At 36.9% G+C, this 22,326-nt stretch overlaps 2 protein-coding genes, 1 non-coding gene and 1 pseudogene across 3 annotated transcripts in view; 2 read left to right on the top strand and 2 right to left on the bottom strand.

Annotated features, from left to right (window-relative positions):
• The window catches only part of ATAD2 (ATPase family AAA domain containing 2), a 73,715-nt gene that overhangs the window by 30,926 nt on the left and 20,463 nt on the right, over positions 1-22,326 (top strand). The window contains exons 12-19 of the mRNA XM_044914661.1: positions 5,526-5,700; positions 6,567-6,655; positions 12,463-12,622; positions 13,799-13,889; positions 14,546-14,860; positions 15,463-15,592; positions 15,941-16,127; positions 16,788-16,973. Of these exons, the coding sequence (XP_044770596.1) occupies positions 5,526-5,700; positions 6,567-6,655; positions 12,463-12,622; positions 13,799-13,889; positions 14,546-14,860; positions 15,463-15,592; positions 15,941-16,127; positions 16,788-16,973 (1,333 nt within the window). The remainder of the gene's footprint in view (positions 1-5,525; positions 5,701-6,566; positions 6,656-12,462; positions 12,623-13,798; positions 13,890-14,545; positions 14,861-15,462; positions 15,593-15,940; positions 16,128-16,787; positions 16,974-22,326) is intronic.
• Positions 409-481, bottom strand: TRNAR-CCU. The gene has a single exon. It is a non-coding gene; the product is annotated as a tRNA-Arg (tRNA).
• On the top strand, positions 2,449-3,850 carry LOC110578909 (annotated as a pseudogene).
• LOC110578745 (small ubiquitin-related modifier 2-like) lies at positions 3,091-3,411 on the bottom strand (the record flags this gene model as incomplete). Its single annotated transcript, XM_021688287.1, has 2 exons — positions 3,091-3,164; positions 3,222-3,411. Coding segments are annotated over 2 exons (264 nt in total), but the record flags the coding sequence as incomplete, so codon positions are not given.

Below are 22,326 nucleotides of genomic sequence, written 5' to 3'. Positions count from 1 at the left end.
TTTTCTCTCTTTTACAACTCTGCTCTTTCCCCTCAGCTTTAATACTGTTTGCCTGTGGGTGGGGTTTTTTGTTGTTGTTGTTGTTCTTTAGGATTTTTTTGTAATTAGTTTTATATGTACTTCTCAGTTCATGCACAGAGTCTTTGCTAGAGATAAAACTCTTCAGTACAGTTAAACATATCGAATAATTTATTGACTCCTCCTTATTTTTCTAGACACATCTTGGAGCTTTGTTCTCTTGCTTCCATCCAGATTGGCTATTCTTAGTCTTGAAGCACAAGTAAGCTTTGGGACTTCTCATCACACTCAGTGGGATTTCCTTCATCTTTCAGTGCTGGATTCCCTGCTTCCTGGAATCAACTAAGACCTTTTTTTTTTTTTTAAGATTTTTTTTTTAAGTAATCTCCACACCTAACATAGGGCTTGAACCCACAACCCCAAGATTAGGAGTCTCACGCTCAACCAACTGAGCCAGCCAGGTGCCCCTAAGATCTTTTTTTACAGCTGTGTTTTGATGGAGTACATTCTAGCAATATCCTGAGAATAAAGAATGCACGAGAGGTTATTTTTATTTTCTTTTTGAGAATGGTCATTGAACCACAGTCTGTTGATGTGTCTTTTTCCCCCTCCCACTTTTTTTTAATTTAATTTAATTTTATTTTATTATGTTATGTTAGTCACTATACAATATATCATTAGTTTTTGATGCAGTGATCCATGATTCATTGTTTTCGTATAACACCCAGTGCTCCATGCAGTATGTGACCTCTGCCTTTACAATGTGGAAATGTGTCCTTTGATTTCTGGGAAAGATTTTTTGTGTCACTTCTTCAGTAATTTTTCCACTCCATGTTTTCTTTTCCCTCAATTCATGTCAATTGAATGTTGGACTTTCTAGATTAATCTACTTTTTTTTCTTGTTTTTATCTCTTTTGATCTTTTTTCCTTAAGTGTCTAGTGGGGATTTCCTTAAGTGTCTACTGATCCTTGGCTCTCTATTAATATTCAAGGGTGAAGGTGGTTTTTTTTTAAAAGATTTATTTATTTATTTATTTGAGAGCGAGAGTGCACACACAGGCATGCACAGGGACAGAGGGAGATGATCTCCAGCAGAATGCTGAGCACCCCCCATGGGGCTTAATCTCCAACCCTGAGACCATGACCTGAGCTGAAATCAAGAGTCAAGTCGCTCAACTGACTGAGCCACGGCGGAGCAAGATGGCGGAGGAGTAGGAGACCTGGATTTCGTCTCCTCTCAGGAATTCAACTGACTGAGCCACTCAGGTGCCCCAAGAATGGAGCATGTTTTTAAAAGCTCACTTGTAGAGTTGTTAATTTGTAGGTCTCACCTTAGGGTGATTGGTGGGTGGTGATTCTTTTACCAGAAATCCGCAAAGTCAGTATCTAGGCGTGTTTTTCCCCACCAGAGACAAATCCTCCAGTTTTCTGTCTGAAGCCTATGAGCCTGGCCTGCCAGCATTTTAGCAGTAGGCCTGAACAAGGGTCAGTAGTCTACACTGTTGAGCATGGAGTTTTGAAATTAACTTCAGCACATCTCATCTTGTCCTGTATCAGAAAGTAAACTATCCAAGCAGTTTGCCTGCACAGAGTAGTAAAAAGGGGTGGTCTCACTGTTTTTTAATAATGTCTTATTCCATCCTCCTCAGTTTTCAACCCAACCCTTCTCTCCTGCCTTGAGATATATCACCTCAATTTCAAGAGGTGTTTTGCAAATTAGCTTTTTTTTCTTTTTTTAAAGAGAGGGGGCGGTGGGGGGAGCCATGCGGAGGGAGAGGAAGAGAGAGAATCTTAAGCAGTCTCCATGCCAGGAGCCCGACACCAGGCTCGATGTCACGACCAAGATCATGACCTGAGCCAAAATCAAGAGCCGGACGCTTAATGGACTGAGCCACCCAGGCACCCCACAAATTAGCTTTCTTATTGGGAGCTCTACTTTATTTTAGCTGTCATATCACCACACTTTTTTATCTTTTTCCTTTTTCTTCTAGTTTTTATACCTTATTAACCCATATTTAAACCCTAGTCCCTGATTCCTTTTTCCTTCTGAAACTTTTCTTCCTGAGTCATCCTGTATGGAAACATTGATTTAAGTAAACTTTTTAAATTAGTAAGCTTTTTCCCTTTTCCATTATAAAAAAGTTATATACCATACCTCAATCACAGTTAGACATTGGTGAATTAATTTCTTTACCTAGAAAGATATTAATATTAAATAATGACCCTTGCTGCTTATAAGAAGTATTAGAAGTACTTAGTTAAAGTAATTTAGTAAATTGGGTCGGGGGGGGGGGTGCCGTCACAACCCGGTCTTTCCCTCAGTTTTCCCTCTCTGCTCCTGCTGTGGTTTGCTGCTGAGGTGGCAGAGCTGTCAGGAGGGGCACAAGTGGGCATTTCAAGGACCCAAGATTGCCCAAAGCCACAAAGAAAATGGTGGAAAATTCACCATCCTCATTGCCTCAAAGAGCAATTTATGGCTTTGTTCTTTTTTTTTTTTTTAAACAAGTTTATTTAAACAACAAAACGCTTAACTTGAAGGGAAAACTATCTAGGATTCATTTCTTTTAGAGTAATTTATCCCTACTTAAAGACAGATTGCCCTACGTGTAACAGCTACATACAAAATAAAATTGTCCTTGGTTTTACAATGATAAATGAAAAACATAAAATTTTCCAATCAAACAAGGTTTGCAAGGATTTTTATGTTCTTTTTTTTGTTAAACAGAGGAAAATAACTTACTGGAATATGAAGATAAGAGCTGACTGAGCATGCCACTAACAGAGAGAGGGGGTATTTTCACAGAAGCAGTATTTTCCCCCATCCCATCTGCATTTGATGTTGATCAAAACATACCATTGGCCATTTAGTTAAAAAAAAAAATGCGATATGCTTGTGCACGTACACAGTTACTTTATGTTCAATAAAGGAATGGGGAAGGGGAAAATGAAAGAATAGAGGAAACTATACTGCAGTAGTCAGGATGTGGTGGAACCAAATAGCTGCTTTCTAATTGAGAATGTCTTCTTGATCTGGAGGAACAGAGTTCTGGAATAAAGTAGCAGGTTCCCCTTTTAGTAGACACCTATCTGCTGCTGGAACACATCAATTATATCTTCATCCTCCATTTCCAACTGTGCAGGTGTGTCTGTTTCGTTGATTGGCTGCCCATCAAATCGGAATCTGATCTGCCTCATTGACAAACCCTGTCGTTCACAATAGGCTTTCATTAGATTACTAAGTGGTGTGTGCCTCTTAATCGTAAACTGCACCACAGAACCGTCCTGCCCCGCCGCCTTCAAATTAATATGATCATTGTTCTCAGTCTTGACGCCTTCCTTGGGTTTTTCGTCGGCCGCGGCGAGCGCTGGAGTCTCCTCAGCTGCCGCTTCACAAAAGAGGTACCAGGTCCACACTGAACGAGCACACAAGCGGCACCAGGAGCAGCAGAAGAAGCTATGGCTTTGTTCTTTTCTTAAGCTCCCAATTTGGCTCCATACTACATTTTTGTGTGGGCTTTTATTCCTGAGTTTTGGCTAACCTCCTTAGGCTAAACCTTTTGGCCTCAAAAATATAGGGCAGTTGCATTGCCTCTCTCTCTCCTCATTACTAACGTGATCAGTCATTTACTCTTATTTGGAATAAACATGATGAGTACCTCTGTCCACTCAAGTCCATTCATACAACCACACATAATTATGCTAAAAATCAGTAGCAGAAGAGATACCAAAAAGAGACCATCCCAGCATTAAACAGATATTCCTGTTTTATTTATTAGTGAAGTAAGCCAAAATGTTCTTTCTTGTAGCGAAAGAACTTTATGCCAAAAACTGAACAATATGTAGACTAACACCAAGCATTAATTATAAGGTTTTTAACCTAATAATTTTGGCCATATTTTGTTTTTGTTTTAAAGATTTATTTATTTGAGGGAGAAAGAGTGAGAGCGGGAGGGAGGGGCAGAGGGAGAGAGAGTTTTAAGCAGACTCTACCCTGAGCATGGAGCCTGACACAGGGCTCTATCTCACAAACCTGAGGACACAACCTGAGCCAAAACCAAGAGTTGGACTCTCAACCAACTGCGCCACCAAGGCACCCCTATATTTTGACTTTTTTATAATACTCAATACTGAAATGTAAAAAAAGTAGAACTTCTCTTAAAGTTCCATGAATATTATAAATGTTCTCAAATATTAGTTATTAATGGACAGAATAAAATACTACATTACTGTAAAAAAAAGTAATTAGTAAATTTAAAAAGAACTCCCAATTTTTTCTCATTTCCTCTTCCTTATAACATACATTTCCCCCTTACAATAAATCAAATATATGATTGTGTTAACCTACTGGTTTCATATGGTGCGTTCTCTTTCTGTTTTAATGGCTGAATAATATACCATTATATGGATGTATCCCTTTTTTTTAAAATCAATTCTGCTATTTCTGGCTATTTAGGTTTTTTTAAATTATTATCACAATGAGTATCTCATTGCTTCCTCTTTGTGTGAATCCTTCCTTAATTCCTTCTTTAGGATGCAGCCTCACAAATGACATGTTGGCTCAATAGATACATTTTAAAAAATCTGTTCCTGCCTTGGCCTTTGTAGGTTGAAATTTTCATTTATTTATTCCATTAGTGTATTGTTATTGTAGCAGTTGCTTTGTTTTTTTCTATCTGCATTTGATCATGTCCATTTCTTATTTTTCTTTTATATATTATTCTTTTGATAGATTTCATCTATTACTGTGAATTTTTTCCCACAATTCTTATTTTGTCATTTTTGCTTTTCTGGAATCTTCTTTAATGTTACTTTTATATGATGATCTGAAATTGATTATTTCATGTTACTTTGGTAGCACTTAATCCCTGACGTGTTCTGTTTCTGTACCCTTTTTACATTTCTAATAAAAATGATGAGTACAGTCCTTTTTTATTTTTTGGAATTCTAGCCAAAGAGCAATGAATAACTTGGGAAATATGTATAAAACTATAGATTACCCCATTACAGTGATGTCACCAAGAATGATTTCAAATTATTTACATTGTCCTAGTCCCTGCCACCCAAACACCAGTTATTTAAGCTCTCTTATCTTAACTTTCTTTTCTATTCATTCCCGTCATGTTTTCTTACAAAACTTCTGGTGCTGTGTTACTGGCAGTGAAACCAGAGGTTGTAGATGAAATCTGCTATTCTTCCCCCTGATATGTTAGAAAAGTAAACTATCAAGGGTTTTTAAGAGTGACTTATTTTTATGCAAGGTAAAGTAATATGATGAGCATGATGAGTGAATAATAGAAAATAGGTTTCAAATAGAGGGTTTTATTAGTTTCAGTTTTGTAGTATTGATATTTTCAGGTTTTAAATTGTACTCTGGATTGAAGCGATATTTCAGTTGTCTTATTTACTTTTTTATTCACTAATTAACTGCATTCATGAAATTGGTTTCTAATTTTGTTTAAATAGTTTACTTTTTAATGTAGTCTAAAAAAACACTTATTCTTTTATAGAGGTTGTTTGTTTTATGGTCCACCTGGAACTGGAAAAACTCTGGTTGCCAGAGCACTTGCCAATGAGTGCAGTCAAGGGGATAAGAGAGTAGCATTCTTCATGAGGAAAGGTGCTGATTGTCTGAGTAAATGGGTAGGAGAGTCTGAAAGACAACTACGATTACTATTTGATCAGGTATGATATTAAAATTACTTACACAGACCTATAATCAATGTAGATGTAAGTATGTAAGGATTAGATAAGTCTTGTATTTAATCATGTTTCATAGAAATAAACTCCGAAGAATTAGAACAAATACATACTCTTTATGGATTATTTTCCTTTGTATGTCAAGATAATACTGACCTATGATGAACAGTTTTATAGGAAAAAGACAAAGGAATAATTGGATCTAAGTTCTTTGGAGTCGTAGGTCTCATATCTAGAGAGAGACTGAACTCTCATACTTAGCAGTAGTGAATTGTCTCATTATGTGAGTTGAAAATAAGTTCTGCCCTAGAGTGACTTTCATTTTCATATCCCAGATTGTATTGACAGCACATTGTGAGATAATACATTCTGATCTACTGAGGCATATTGCTGCAAATGCTTTTAAATCGCTTTATAGAACTCACTGAGTTTCTTTGACTTTATTGAAATAGACTTTTAAAAAAAAAAACAAAACTATGGCATCTTGCTAAATGTTTTCCCATCCTGACCGGGAGGAAGGCTATGTCATTGTCTTCTGGTCTTCCTCTTGTTTCAACAGTTGGTCTTGAATAATTTTATGTGTCCCAATAACTATAGTTACATGAAACCTAAGGTATATGACCAGTATTTTGAATATTTCCAATTGAGAATGCAAATAAAATTAAATTGTTTATATTAATATTTTAGTTTGGATCCTCAAAATATAGTTCTTGGATTTACATTTAGATTTATAAATTATTAATAAATTCTTGTAAGCAAGTTGGAATGAAAATGTATTAAAATGGCTCATATTAAGTCTATATATTTGAAGTTACTCATGATAACATGCAAACACTGGACCTGTTTTCTAGGCTTATCAGATGCGCCCATCCATTATTTTTTTCGATGAAATCGATGGTCTGGCACCAGTACGATCAAGCAGGCAAGATCAAATTCACAGGTAAACCTTGCTTGATGGCACTTCTGCCTTTCTTCTTGTACTCTGAGCTGTATTGATGTGGCATGAGGAATAGAATGTTAAATAGTGAAAGATACTTTACAAACCAATAGTTTCCTTATTTTGGTAGAACCTTAATATATAGTACAAAACCTTAATATATAGCACAAAAAGAAAAAATGGACCTGTTCTTCATGGCAAGGTGTTCACAAGCACAGTATCAAAATATTGGTTACAGGTTTAATTCATGAAACAAACTTAAAAGCTCACTGGCCAATGAGGTATAAGGCAAATGAAATGAGTGAGGCAGGCCTATAGGTAGAGTGGGGCCAAGGTTGGGAATGTGGTTGAGCGGCTAATCCTAAGAGTGCAGCCAGTTGTTTTTAGCCCCAACCTGTTAACTGAAGTGCAGAAGCTGACTCAGACTTGAAAAATGAATTTGTTCTCTTTCTTAAATGTTATGTTCAAATTTTTGTGTTAAGTATCTTTTAAACGTTGCCAACTGATTCAGGTATTTTTAAGACACTGCCTTGACCAAACAAAATATGTCTTAGTGCATGACTACTAGTTTGAGATTCAAAGATTAGGCCAACTTTTCCATTTTTAAGATGGGAAATTTGCACCTCCTCTGTGACAAGCTGACTGCCCAAGGTGGGGCACTTGCCCCTGCCTCAGCTTGAATCTAAATTACTTTTAATCCTCATTCCTCTTCAGTTTTTCAAAACTTCTTTTCAGTTGGTCTCATGTATTATCCATAATTGCTTAATTGGGATACCCTAAAGCAGATGTTTGCATGCCTTCATATATGCTAGTATAGTTTTTTTATTGTGAATAATATAAAGAGAAACAAGACATAATAATGTGAGTGATAGATAGGTTTTTATTTTTCTAATACCTAACAATATTTACTGTAGTCTGGTGGCCTTCTTTGACTTGATGCTACGCAATTTCATTTGTTGCTCTCAGTAGATTAAAATGTTAAATGCTATGGTAAAAATAGTTGCGTCTGTAATACCCTACCAGTAATCATACAAACTTTTTATACATGGCACATGTCATCATCAGCCATACTGTATCCATTGTGTTAAACTAATTGAGTGCTTACTGTGTTTTGGAATAGTTCTAAAAGGAATTGGAGAAAGTGATAGCACAATTTGGGAAGCACACGCCATCTTAAATACATACATATATTTTTTATTGAAGGATGGTTGACATACAGTGTTATTTGTTTAAGGTGTAAAACATAGTGATTCAGCAATTCTGTACACTAAGCTGTGCTCATACCAGGATAAGTGTATTTACTATCTGTCACCATACAACATTATTACAATATTGACTATATTCCCCATGCTGTACTTTTCATCCTCATGACTTATTTTATAACTGTAAGTTTGTGCCTCTTAATCTCCTTCACCCATCTTGCTCATCTCCCAACCCCCTTCCCTCTGGCAACGACCAGTTTATTCTCTGTATTTATGGTTCCGTTTCTGGTTTTTTGTTTGTTTTGTTTTTAGATTCCACATAAAACAAATCGTGGTAGTTGCCTTTATCTGACTTACTTCTCTAGGTCAATCTATGTTGTGGCAAATGGCAAGATCCCATTCTTTTTTATGGCTGAGTAATACTCCATTGTATACGTATATAGCACCTCTTCTTTACCTATCCATCATCTATTGATGCACAGTTAGGTTGCTTTCATACTTTGGCTATTGTAAATAATGCTGTAATAAACATAGAGGTACATATATATTTTTGAATTAGTGGGATTTTGGGGAGGGTAAATAACCAATAGTGGAATTATTGGATTAAATGGGGGGGTATTTTTATTTTTTAACCTTTTTTTTTTTTTTTAAAGATTTTATTTATTTGACAGAGACACAGCGAGAGAGGGAACACAAGCAGACGGAGTGAGAGGGGGAGAAACAAGCTTCCCGCCAAGCAGGGAGCCCGATGCGGGGCTCGATCCCAGGACCCCGGGATCATGACCTGAGCTGAAGGCAGATGCTTAATGACTGAGCCACCCAGGCGCCCCTATTTTTTAACTTTTTGTGGAACCTCTGTACTATTTTCCATAGTGGCTGAACCAGTTTACATTCTAAGTTACAGTGCATGAGGGTTTTCTTTTCTCCACATCCTTGCCAACACTTACTATTTCTTGTCTTTTGATATTAGCCATTCTGACAGGTATAAGATGATATCTCATTGTGGTTTTGATTTGCATTTCCCTGATGATTAGTGATGTTGACCATATTTTCATGTGTCGGCTATCTGTATGTCTTCTTAGGGAAAATGTCTATTCTTTCAAAGAATGTGCTCTTCCCATTTTTTAACCAGATTATTTGGATTTTTTTTGGTGTTGAGTTGTATAGTTCTTTATATGTTTTGGATATTGACACCTTATCAGATATATCATTTGGAAATATCGTTTTCTATTCAGTGGGTTGCCTTTTTGTTTTGTTGATGGCTTCCTTTGCTTTCCAAATCTTTTTATTTTGGTGTATTCCCAATAGTTCAATTTTGCTTTGGTTTCTTTTGGCTGAGGAGACAAATCTAGAAAAATATTGCTAAGGCTGACATCCAAGAAATTACTCCCTATGTTTTCTTTAAGGAGTTTTATGGTTTCTGGTCTCACACTTAGGTCTTTTTTCCATTTGAGTTTATTTTTGTGAATGGTGTAAGAAAGTGGTCCAGTTTCAAAGTTTGCCAAAGCAGTCCTGAGAAAGAGCAAAGTTGGAGGTACCACAGTCCCAGATTTCAGAATATGCTACAAAGCTATGGTAATCAGAACAGTATGGCACTGGCACAAAAATAGATGAACAGAACAGGATAGAGAGCCCAGAAATAAACCCACGCTATAGGGTCAATTAATCTGTGACAGAGGAGGCAGAAATATGCAGTGGAGACTAACTGTATGTAAGAATATAGGATAGACAGTCTCTTCAATAAATGGTATTAGGAAAACCAGGTCGCTACTTTCATTCATATATATATATGTATATATGTATGAAACTTAGTGTGTGCAAGTTCTGGTTTGGGTTTTTTTTAACCAAAGACTTAAACAATCTGAGCCTAAACATTTTTGTTAAATTAAGCATTTTTAAAAGTTACATGATTAAACTGTGTTTTTTATTTGTTAGTAATAATATGGTAAGATAATGCAAATAAGCAAGTTTGTGAATGCCTTAGAAATACGATTTTTAGCCTAAGAGAAAGAGGATATAAATATAAAATAAGTTAAATTAAAACCTTAAAATCTTGGGGGGCCTGGGTGGCTCAGTCGTTAAGCATCTGCCTTCGGCTCAGGTCATGATCCCAGGGTCCTGGGATCGAGCCCCGCATCAGGCTCCCTGCTCCAAGGGAAGCCTGCTTCTCCCTCTCCCACTCCCCCTGCTTGTGTTCCCTCTTGCTGTGTCTCTCTCTGTCAAATAAATAAATAAAATCTTAAAAAATATATCAAAACCTTAAAATCTTTACTTTGAATTGGTAGCATCAGTATGAACTCACAATGAATTTTTTTAAAGAAAAAATAGTTTCTAGCTCTGGATACTTTAAAAGGCCTAGAAGCTATTACAATCCAATTAAATTCATACCCCTGGCAACCAAAATGTGTTCTCTAAATACTAGGGCTCTTAGGAGAGATGGTGGATAGTGGAAATAAGTCTGGAAATAAGCAAGACAAGCCTGGAATATCGTGTAATGCCTGGAAGCGAGGGAGCAATCAGAAACTGCCGGAGTCGCATCAGAATGACATAGTCAGTTTTGAAGGAGTTTCTATTGGCCAAGATGGGGTAATTTGAGCATCAAAAATAATGACTACAACAGAGTGAAATGCATCAAATACATAAAAACTGTCAGTTTTTAATGATTTTTTTAAATAAAAACCTAATTGGTCACTAGAGAGGATGCTAAAATAGTGACTCATTACTCTGAAAATTGATAAAGAAAATGCATCAAGCATTTCTTTTTCCTGTCCTGTGACTATGATTCAGGCCATGATTCAGAGTAATTTAATAATTGAAGGAATAACATTGTTCTTTATAGGAAAATCATAGTTTATAAATGCAAGGAAAATTATTGAAATAGAAAAATCACCATTTCGCAAATAGTGGATCTAGACCTGTGGTTTCCAACTGGGAGTGGATTTTGCCCCTCCCCCCACATGGGACAAATGTTGGGAGACATTTTTGATTGTCACAAATTAGAGGAGGTGGGCCATCCACTACTGGCATCTAGTGGGTGAGGACCACAGGCGCTGTTAAACATCCTACGGTGCAAAGGACAGCTGTGTACAACAAAGAGAGTTATCTGACCCAAATGTTAATTGTGCCAAGATTGAGAAACCCTGATCTAAGCAATAATTATCAGCACCTGCAAAAACTGGTATAAAGGTTGATAGTGAAGTTAATGATGAATGTAGTAAACTGATAACACCTCACCTAAACCCAGTCCCCTAATCTTAAAGGAAAAACTGGCATTATATGCCTCTTGCATATACAATATTGCAAGTACATGATATATTCCTATGATATATGCTATCCCAAGTAGTTCAGCCTGCATCTGTTAAGCTTCTAGATCTAACTGCCAGTTCATAGGAAATAGGAGAGATAGAGGACAGGTTAAAGGATCCTATCAGGAAGCAAGCAGCCCAATCCAGAATGTAGAAAGGAGATTTTACAAGGCGAATGACCCAATTTCTTCAACAAATAAATGGCATGAAGGAATAAAAAGAAAGGAAGATTCGATGGGAACCGTTAAGGATTTGAGCGACATTTGACCAAGTGCAGTGTGTGGGTCTTGGCTTAAAAAATGAAATGTAAAATGGGGCACCTGTGTGGCTCAGTTGTTAAGCGTCTGCCTTTGGCTCAGGTCATGATCCCAGGGTCCTGGGATCGAGCCCCGCATCAGGCTCCCTGCTCTGTGGGAGGCCTGCCTCTCCCTCTCCCACTCCCCCTGCTTGTGTTCCCTCTCTCGCTGTGTCTCTCTCTGTCAAATAAATAAATAAATAAAATCTTCAAAAAAAAAAGAATGAAATGGAAAAAGATATTCTGAAACAATCAGGAAAATTAAGTATTAGGTGATATTAAGGGATTATTGTCATTTCCATTGATGTCCTAGTACTGTGGAGTTTTGCAAAGCCCTTATCTTAGATATAAATACATTAAGTATTTAATATGAAATGTGTATGGATTAAATGATCTGTATGAGGTTTTTTTGGGTTTTCTTTCTCAAACTATTGGATTAAGTTAGAAAAAAGGACACTGAGTCGGAAGAGCACATGACTCTTGATTTCGGGGTCATGAGTTCGAGCCCCATGTTGGGTGTAGAGACAAATAAATAAAAAAAAAAAAAGGAAAGAAAGTGGGTGATGATGTGGAGATTGTTTTATTCTCTATCCATAATTAAAATGTAATTAAAGTTCTGTTTTTTATGCTTTATGTATATTCTATTTTATTTGGGAGTTCTTTGATAATGTGTATACAATGGACCATTTTTTAGATACAGTTTGTCTACTATTTTTTTTTTTTTAATGTTGTATCCTTTTTTGGGAACTCTCAAGTTCCTATGTGAAGTTATGCTTTACGAAATGTCTTCCAGGATCCATTTGTGGCATTCTAAAGGCCATTTATGTTTTTCATTGATTTTAATCTCTATGCCATTTAGTGTGTTATTTTATAGTTTTTAAATCTATTGGAAGTAATGGCATGCTCTGAGAAAATTTATTCACATGTTTATTAAATCTTAGAAAAAGAAGAAATAATACATATTTAGCATCATATGTTTAATCTCTTCTCTCTTATCTTTACATTTAGTTCCATTGTTTCCACCCTGCTAGCTCTTATGGATGGATTGGACAGCAGAGGAGAAATTGTGGTCATTGGTGCAACCAACAGACTGGATTCTATCGATCCTGCTTTGCGAAGGCCTGGTCGCTTTGACAGAGAATTCCTTTTCAGCCTACCTGACAAAGATGTAGGAATTTAACATTATTCAGATTTTGACAGAATATGTTGCCCATATCATAGACAAATCTTGGCACAGTGAAAATTTGAAGATTGAGTTTTGTATGTTCTGAAGCAAAAGTCATATGTGATTAACATCCAAATATATATGTGTGTATTTTTAGGGAAAGCATTATTTTATTAAAAAAAAAAAAGAATAAAAAAAAATCCAACTTCTTTTCTTTAAATAAAATAATGCTTCCCTAAAAATACTCTTAAAATTTTCTCAATTTGAGGGGCGCCTGGGTGGCTCAGTCAGAGTCAGTTAAGCATCCGACTCTTGATTCTGGCTAAGGTCATGATCTCAGGGTCGTGAGATCAAGCCCTGCAACGGACTCCGGGCTCAGTTCAGAGTCAACTTGATATTCTCTCATCCCTTTTCCCTCTGCGCCTTCCCCCACTCATGTGCTCTTGCTCTCTCTTTCTAAAATCAGTCAATCTTTAAAAAAAAAAAAAAAATTCTCAATTTGACCATAGCCTTTGGTTGTTACCATACAACTTTATTTTGCTTCAGAACATGTGGCCTAATGAATAGTCAGTCCTTAGTCAATTTATTAACATCGGTTTTTTCATGGATACTACCTTATAATCCTACCCAGTTATTTTAAAGCCGCTTAATCTTTTGAGAACCAAGCAGGGAAATATGAGTAGAGCTGTCAGTACTCTTAAAAACAATTCTTGGGGCGCCTGGGTGGCTCTGCTGGTTAAGCATCCAACTCGATTTCAGCTCAAATCATGATCTCAGGGTTATGAGATCAGGCTCTGCGCTCAGCGGGGAGTCAGCTTCTCTCCCTGTGCCCCTCCCCCCACTGGTGCTCTCTCTCTCTCTCTCTGGAATAAATAAATAAATCTTTAAAAAAGCACAATTTTTAATACGTACCAGAATGAACACTAGTCTCATTATTATTTAATTTCGTACACATTTATGGTGAGCACTAGAACTTGAGCACTATAAATGCAAATCTTCTTTAACATAAACTTAAATGCTTACAAATACATCTTTTTCTTTTCTTTTTTCGTGTTTCATATTTTTATTATAATAGGTATTGATTTCTTTATAATTTTAGATAAAATTATTTTAAATTGAAATTATTCAAATCTGAATAACACTTTATTATTAAAAAAGTTAAATTGTTCTTACTTGTAGGCTCGAAAAGAAATTCTTAAGATTCACACAAGGGATTGGAATCCTAAACCACTGGACGTATTTCTAGAAGAACTAGCAGAAAACTGTGTTGGTAAACATTGCTTTAGGCATTAAAAGATAAAATGCATGCGTTTCAGAGATGAAGCAAGTTGTAGTCTTGCAACGTTATGTTTAAAGAAATACAGGTTATATTTGTTTCTAATCTCTTATTTGTGGCGTGTTTTCTTCTTACAAAATCCTGGATATTAGAGATATTTGATGAATTGGCTGTTGCAGAATTGGAAAGCAAAGTTAGACAATAATAATAGCCATCTTTTGCTGATCACATTTTTCTAGTCATTCTGTTAAGCATTCTACATATATCATTTCAAGAAATTCTCACATCAGTCCTGTGAAGTAGGTAGCATTATATCCCTATTTTACAGATGTAGAAATGGCTGAGAGAGCATAAATGATTCTCCAAAAATCATACATGTAGTAAATGATAAAATAGAATTTGACCCTAGTCTGATTTTAAAACTCTTGTTCCTGAATGCTATGCTATACTTAGTGTTTGTACATTTCACTTGCAAGAGTTGATAGTTATTACTACCATTATAAGTTCACTGGGTGAATGAGAGATTTTTAGCCTTATTTTAAATATTTTCCTACTATATTGCTAGGTTAAGTTTTAATTTTCTTTCAACCATGGTCATGCTATTAGGGTGATGATTTACATTTTAAAAATTTTTTGATTGCCTTGGATAGGATACTGTGGTGCAGATATTAAGTCGATATGCTCTGAGGCTGCTTTATGTGCTCTGCGTCGACGCTACCCACAAATCTATACTACTAGTGAGAAACTACAGTTGGATCTCTCTTCAATTAACATCTCGGCTAAGGATTTTGAGGTAGCTATGCAAAAGATGATACCAGCTGCCCAAAGAGCTGTGACATCACCTGGGCAGGCATTGTCCACTGTTGTGAAACCTCTCCTGCAAAGCACCGTTCACAAGATCTTAGAAGCCCTGCAGAGAGTATTTCCACATGCAGAAATCAGAACAAATAAATCATTAGACTCAGGTATGCAACTGGATTGGCCATTTAAAGTCAGTTTTCATAATCAGTAAAGCTAAATGTTTTATACATCCCAGAAATGTTTCTTTAGAAAAGAGCCTCTTCAGGGCGCCTGGGTGACGTGGTCGGTTGAGCATCTGACTCTTGGTTGCAGCTTAGGTTGTGATCTTGTGGTGGGTCTTGGGATCAAGTCCTGTGTCAGGCTCTGCGCACTCAGCACGGAGTCTGCTTGAGTTTTTCTCTCCCTCTCTCTCTGCCTACCCCCTGCTCCCACGTGCGCTCTTTTTTTCTCTCTCTCAAAATAAGCAAATAAAACTTGTAAATAATAATAATACAAAGAGCCTCTTGAAAGGAATCTAGTCATGCTTTGCCTGAATATTTGAAGGAAATTTACTTCGCAGATTCACAGATCGCCTTCAGTTAAGTCTGTTTTAAGTTTGAAATGGCCTTTTTATATTTACTTGTTACTCATATCTACATAGATATTTTTGATTCTTAAAAATTTTCTTGTACATTTCATTTACATTGATTTGCTAACCAAAGCATTAGGTAAACATTTGCTTTGCAATCCAGAAAAGTTACTAATGTGCAATTTTTTTGTTTTATAGATATTTCATGTCCTCTGCTAGAAAGTGACTTGGCATACAGTGATGATGATATTCCATCTGTATATGAGAATGGGCTTTCTCAAAAATCCTTTAAGACAAAAGAAAATTTTAATTTTCTTCATTTGAATAGGTATATATTTCTCCTGCAAATGAATATATATAATTTTTTGGTGTGTGAATTCCCTAAAACTAAAAGATGGTGGTTGAAAAACATAAAAGATGCTAACTGATCTTTTTTTAAGTTAAAACATCAAATATTTTTATCATTACAGTTGTCACTGTAGTAGAAATTTCACTATATATGAAGTATTCCTAAAATCTGTGGAGGTCGATACTTTCCAAAAACCATGTGAACCATGCTGTTATGGATTGACCACCCACATAGTCAAAACTTTTACCTTAAGAGAGTTAAAAATGGATAATTTGGGAGGAAATTTTAAATTTTTGCTTTTTCTAAAATAAAGCTAATTTCTTTCAGAAATGCATGTTATCAACCTATGTCTTTTCGACCAAGAATATTGGTAGTGGGAGAACCAGGCTTTGGGCAAGGTTCTCATTTGGCACCAGCTGTCATCCATGCTTTGGAAAAATTTGCAGTATATACATTAGACATTCCTGTTCTTTTTGGAGTCAGTGCTACATCTCCTGAAGAAACGTGTGCCCAGGTAATTCATTGTTGCCCAAATAAGCTGTAAGAGAACACAGTCTTCCAGAGGCACAATCTACAATTGCCTTATCGTTTTTGAATTTTTTTCTTGTCGTTCTGAGTTCTACCTCCAGGTTTATGAAATAGAACTATATGTAATTGCCTAGTCATTAAAGAGTATGGATTTAAATCACATTTCCACCATTTAATATCTGTGTGACCTTAGGGAAGTTGTTAGATCTCTACCTTGTTTTCCCATGTACAAAATGGAAGTAATAATAGTACTTACGTTATGTAGCTGGTGTGAGAATTAAGTGAATAAAGTACTTAAAACACTAAATGCTATGTGGTTTGTGCTCAGATTTTCTGCTGCTTCTGTTTTTGCTATTTCCATGTTAAAATCTTTCAAATGTAAAAGTTTATATTTTTATATTTAACAGAAGTCTTCTAGATTGATTAAGCTGTTTTCTTTCTTAATTGCTTGAAGCAACCATGTTTTCCTACAAATGAGAATTTCATAAAACATTTAAAAATAAGATTGTGAGACTGGGCGAAGCATTTTAAAAACTTGAGGGCTTTATATGATAATTGTAGGAAGTTAAATGTTGTTCCAGACTAATAAAGTGAGCATTACTAATGTACTGACCTTAACTAAATATTTTTTCTTCCTCTCTACTAGATGATTCGTGAAGCTAAGAGAACAGCACCAAGTATAGTGTATGTTCCTCATATCCACTTGTGGTGGGAAATAGTTGGACCAACACTCAAAGCCACATTTACTACGTTGTTACAGAATATTCCTTCATTTGCTCCAGTTTTATTACTTGCAACTTCTGACAAACCCCATTCTGCTCTCCCAGAAGAGGTAATTTGAGGGGGAGAAATCAGTATACTTAGAAAGAGACTTATTAAGAATTTATTATAAAAATTTCAAATACTACAGAGGTGAATAATAGGATATGGAAAAGTTTTCTTATCAGAAATGTCATGTTAACTATCTGGTGGGCAGGATGGTATGTATATATATGTATGTGTATAGTAGGGCTACATTATAAATTTTTTTTCCTCTTACAAAAATAGGAGTTATGTGTTGCATACTATTCTGCAATTTGCTTTGTGTGTGTGTGTGTGTATAATGTATATATATATATATACACATACTATTGCATACTACTTTGCAGTTTGCTTTATGTGTGTGTATAGAAAATGTATTTATATGTATATATATATAATGTATTTTTCAGGACACAATCTCATTCCTTTTAAAAAGTAGCATGGCTTTTTCCATTGTCTTGATGTACCAAAACTTTATCCAGATTCTTGTTCATAGATCTTTTGGTGGTGTTTTAGTTTTTATCTGTTGAACTGTTAGAGTAAGCATCCTTGAGTTTTATTTCACATGAGCATTACTTTGTGTATTTTTCTAGCATCCATTCCTAAAAGTATAATAACCTTAGCTTAATCAAAGAATATGCACATTTAAAATTTTTAATGGCATTAAATCACTGTCTTTCAAGTTTGTGCCTGTTTAGGCAACTACCAGTGACAGAAGTTCATGCTTTTTCTGCCTGGAATACTCTTCTAGATATTTGCCTGGCATGATTCTTTATTTTTCTCAGGTCTCTACCCAGGTATCACCTCTCAGACGCCTTCCCTGATCAGTTTCTCAATTACAGCGATCAGCTCCTCTGCCCATAAGTCTCTTTTCCCTTACTCTACTTTGTTCTTATCACCACCTTCCATTATTTATTTGTTTGCCTTTCTCTCTCCTAGCAGAATATAAAGTACATGAAGTAAGACTTTTTTTTCCTACCTTTCAGTTTTCAGAGTACATAATAAGCATATTATTGGCCTCCATGTGTGAATAAGTTTTTCTATACCTTTGACAAAATTGGTTTGCATTTTTTTAAGAATGTGAGTAGGAAGATAAATTCAGATATTTTATTAAATATTTAATGGGTACTTATTCTTTGACAGGCATAGTTCTAGATACTGGGAATATAGCATTGAAAAATATAGACAAAAATTTCTGTCTTCCTAGGGCATACATTTTAATTGGGGGGGGGGGAGCGAAAACTAAATAAAATACATAATAACCTATTGCTATGGATAAAAATTTAGCTAAGCAATACCAAAAGAGTGTGTTAGGGTCATAATGTTAAGTAGTCTTAGGTAAGGCCTCACTAAGAAGATGACTTTTGGGGCGCCTGTTGTGGCTCAGTCGTTAAGCATCTGCCTTCAGCTCAGGTCATGATCCCAGGGTCCTGGGATCGAGCCCCGCATTGGGCTCCCTGCTCCACAGGAAGCCTGCTTCTCCCTCTCCCACTCCCCCTGCTTGTGTTCCTGCTCTCGCTGTGTCTCTGTCAAATAAATGAATAAAATCTTAAAAAAAAAAAGAAGAAGATGATGACTTTTAAGGAAAGACCTGAAAAAAGTAAGATAGTGAGTAGCCCAGTTGGGCATTTGAGGGGCAAAGTTTCCTGGCAGAAGAAAAGCAAGTGCAAAGACCGTGAAGCAAAAGTATGTTTGGTGTGTTGGAAGAAACAGCAAGACCAGGGTGGCCAGAGCACAGTGAGTGAAGAGCAGAATGAAGGAAATGAGATCAGGTTGTCCCTGATGGCTCTGTTTTAATAGTTGATTGTGAATTATTCAACTGAACATTGAATAAGCTGGGAAATAAACATTATGTGTATGTTACAGACTCAAAGGCTTCTAGTTTAGTTAATCTAGTTCTGGACTCTTCCTTTATATTGACTTCTTTATGTGGATATTTCAGCTTTGTTGAGACACTTTCTTCACTGTTCATTGTTAGCCCTGATTCCTAAAAAATCAACTTATTTTTAAGGGCTTCCTTATCTTAATCTCTGTTTTCCAGGTACTATATAGAACCTGTCAAATCTATTTTCATCACGACAACTCTTTGTATATTTGAATCCTCTGTTACGTTTATTTGTATCTCCCCACTTAGACCCAGGCTTCTTCACACTAAACATTTCTTCTATGATACGGTATATTCCTTAGTGTTATAATAAAACAGAAGTTTATTTCTCGCTCACTTAACTGTACTACGCAGGTGACTACATTCAGGTCTATCCTCCCCCATGTAGTCGTTTCAGACACTTGGGCTGAGAGAGCTTTCTCATTTTCATCATGTAGCTTTCAGCTTGCTTTCATTCCACCTCACTGAAAGGAGTGGCCCATTCATGTGCCTGATCTGAAAGATGTGTATCATTTCCTGTCCCGTTCTCTTTGGCTCTACCTAATAGCAAGGGAGACTAGGAAGTGTAACAGAGCAGTGTGCCCAAGAAGAGAACGTGGGCTTGATAATAGCAAGCTCTGCCACACAACACATATTTTTAGTTTCTTCAAAATTCTAGTCACTCTCCTGAATGTCTTTATATTCCTTTTGAAAAGTTGTACTCGGGATAAACTACTCTAGCAGTGTTCTGGTTAACAGAGTAAAGAAGAATTACTATTTAGTAGCCACATTATACCATTGGGCTTATTGTACTCCTAGTCAGTTAAAACTTTGTTAATCATTCTGAAGTTTGAAACAAAGATAATAAGTTTATTCTCTTGATAACAAGACAAACCAGCTGAGTTTTTTTTTGTTTTCTGGTTTTGTTTTGTTTTTTTGAGAGCACGTGTGAGTCAGGACTCAGGGCAAAAGGGAAGGGGGAGAGAGACTCTCAAGCAGGCTCCACACCCAACATGAGCCCGATACAGGGCTCCATCTCACAATCCTGAGACCATGAGTTGAGCTGAAATCAAGAGTCGGATGCTTAACTGACTGAGCCACCCAGGTGCCCCTAGCTGAGCATTCTTTATATGGAAGTAGAGAGGTTGAAACACCAGTCAGTTTAATGTAAGATAACTTTATCAAGAATGTGGGAATTCTGCACTCAAAGATCTTTTTTTAAAGAATAGCTTCTCTGTTTTCTTAGGGTAATATTTCCTAAGCATATAATTGTAAATTGGGTAAAGTATCCCAATACCATACTGCATGGTAGGGAGGAGGGGGCATAGGACCAGGAATTGTTTATTTTAAAAAATGAATAATCTAATTTATATGGATAAAAATAAACAAGTCCACTTTGAGCCTTTTAGTGGTTCAGTGACACTGTCTAGGTAGCATTGTTCTATATAATAAATGAGAACACTGTGTACCATTTTTAGCTGCATTAAAGTTTGTCCATATCAGAACTGCAATCAGAGTACCTACATGCATGAGCACTTAACAATTCAGCAGTATGGGAAAAATGAGAAAGAAGGTCATAAATAGATTAGAAACTTTCATGAATCCATGGAAGAAAAGCAATGGGGATTAGATTGATGAGGGTAACCACAGTTCAAAGCATGTGCATGAGAGGACTGCTTTGAGAGATGGGAATAGTTTCTAGCTCTGAGTCAGTGTGAGAAAGGAATTGAAAGAGCCCTTGGACAACTTTGAGTTAACTGGCTTTCTTCACTTCTGGCCGTGCCAAGCAGCAATCAGCAGAGTTGTTCATCCTTAGCTAGAGCAGTGAGGGTGGGCCCAAAGATTAATGTGTCAGAGCAGTAACTAGCTATGGCTGCCAATATCAGGAAGAATGGGGAGACCCTGTTGCCCAGAAAGCAAATTACAGGTACGTTCTATTTCCAGGATAGACTAGCTTCTTCATAATCACTGGAAATAGAAGCTAGAATAAACAGAAAAAGCATCTATGGGCAGTCAAGAATTCAAAGGCAAAGATGAGCTTATAAATAAGTATTTGAGAAAGACTGCTCAATGAATAATTATATTCATGCATTACCAACAGACTGTTGTAGAAAAGAACCAATTGGAGATATTATGAATGAAATAACTCCCTCCCCAATAAAAAAAAAACTCCATGAGGCTTTTGAAAAGGAGCAGACACAGATGAAGAGCAATTAGTGAGATGGAACATCATGAGACCAGGAATTCTTATGGTATATGATACAAAAGGACAGAGATTTGAAAAGGGAGGAAAAAAAGCTAAAATAGAGGTGATCAGTTCAGGTCTAACACCTATTTAATGGGCTTATGGGAAGAGAAAATAAATGTAGAAGAGAAAATAGTCACATACTAAAACCTTTTGTAGAGTTAAAGAATACCTTAAGTTCAGATGTAAAAGTTTCTGTGTTCTAATTGATGGATATAAAAAGGCCCAGCAGGGAGGAAAATATGGCGAGGAGTAGGGAACCCTATTCCAGCTGGTCCCCAGAATTGAGCTGGATATCTACCAGACCACTCCGAAAACCCATGAAATCAGCCTGAGATGTAAGATGTATCTGGATCCCTACAAACAGAATATCGCAGGTGTTTGGTTTCGAGGTATGAAGCAGGGAGCCGTGATTCTGCGGGCAGATATCGGAAGATAAACGGAAAGGGGAGGGAGCCGTTGGGATCTTGCAACACCGGTGAGCGAAAGCCTCCTGTGTTGGGAACGGGGCAGAGACTCGCAGACAGGTAGTGGCGGGGAAAGGACTTTAGGGCAACTCCCCCGGAATGAAACCTGGAGCAGCGGGGGACGTGCATGCCAACTGGGGGTGGCTGGTGGTTTTAGAAGCACAAAGGGCAGAGAAGTGCTCCAACCTGGAGGCAAGGACTGGAAGCGCTGCTGAGGGTCTCACAACCCAGGACGGCTGCACAGAAACGGAGATAGTGTGGCCTGGAGAGCTCACTGAAGAACTGACTGTGATCTCTCTCCTCTGAGGCAGAGGGTTGGAAACGATCTCTTCTGCTCTCTCAGAAGAGACGCGGAAACATGCCAGAGAACAAAAGCCCCCCCAAACCGGTTTTCACTGAGCCCATTCCCCCCCACACACAGGGGGCAGGGCAACTCTTGCCCAAACAAGGTTGCCTGAGTAACAGTGCGCAGGCCCCTCCCCCAGAAGACAGGCTGGGAGAACAAGAGGTCAACAACCCTAAGATCCCTATAAAACAGATGCATCTTGGATTGTGGTCAATAATTTGTACTCTGTACATTCCTTCAACCACCCCTCAACAGAATGACTAGGAGGAGGAACAAAATAGGAAAGACTCAGAGGCTGTGATTTCTGCCACAGATTTACAAATGGTTACAGATATAACCAAGATGTCAGAGATGGAATTCAGGGTAGCAGTTGTGAAGACAATAGCTAGAATGGAGAAATCGATTAATGGCAACATAAGAGTCTCTAAGGGCAGAAATGAAAGCTGAACTGGCAGAACTTAA

This window comes from Neomonachus schauinslandi, chromosome 4 (genome assembly GCF_002201575.2).
Source record: "Neomonachus schauinslandi chromosome 4, ASM220157v2, whole genome shotgun sequence".
NCBI classification, from domain to species: Eukaryota; Metazoa; Chordata; class Mammalia; order Carnivora; family Phocidae; genus Neomonachus; species Neomonachus schauinslandi.
The sequence above is the reverse complement of the archived record's forward strand: the minus strand, read 5'-3'. Positions and strand labels throughout refer to the sequence as shown.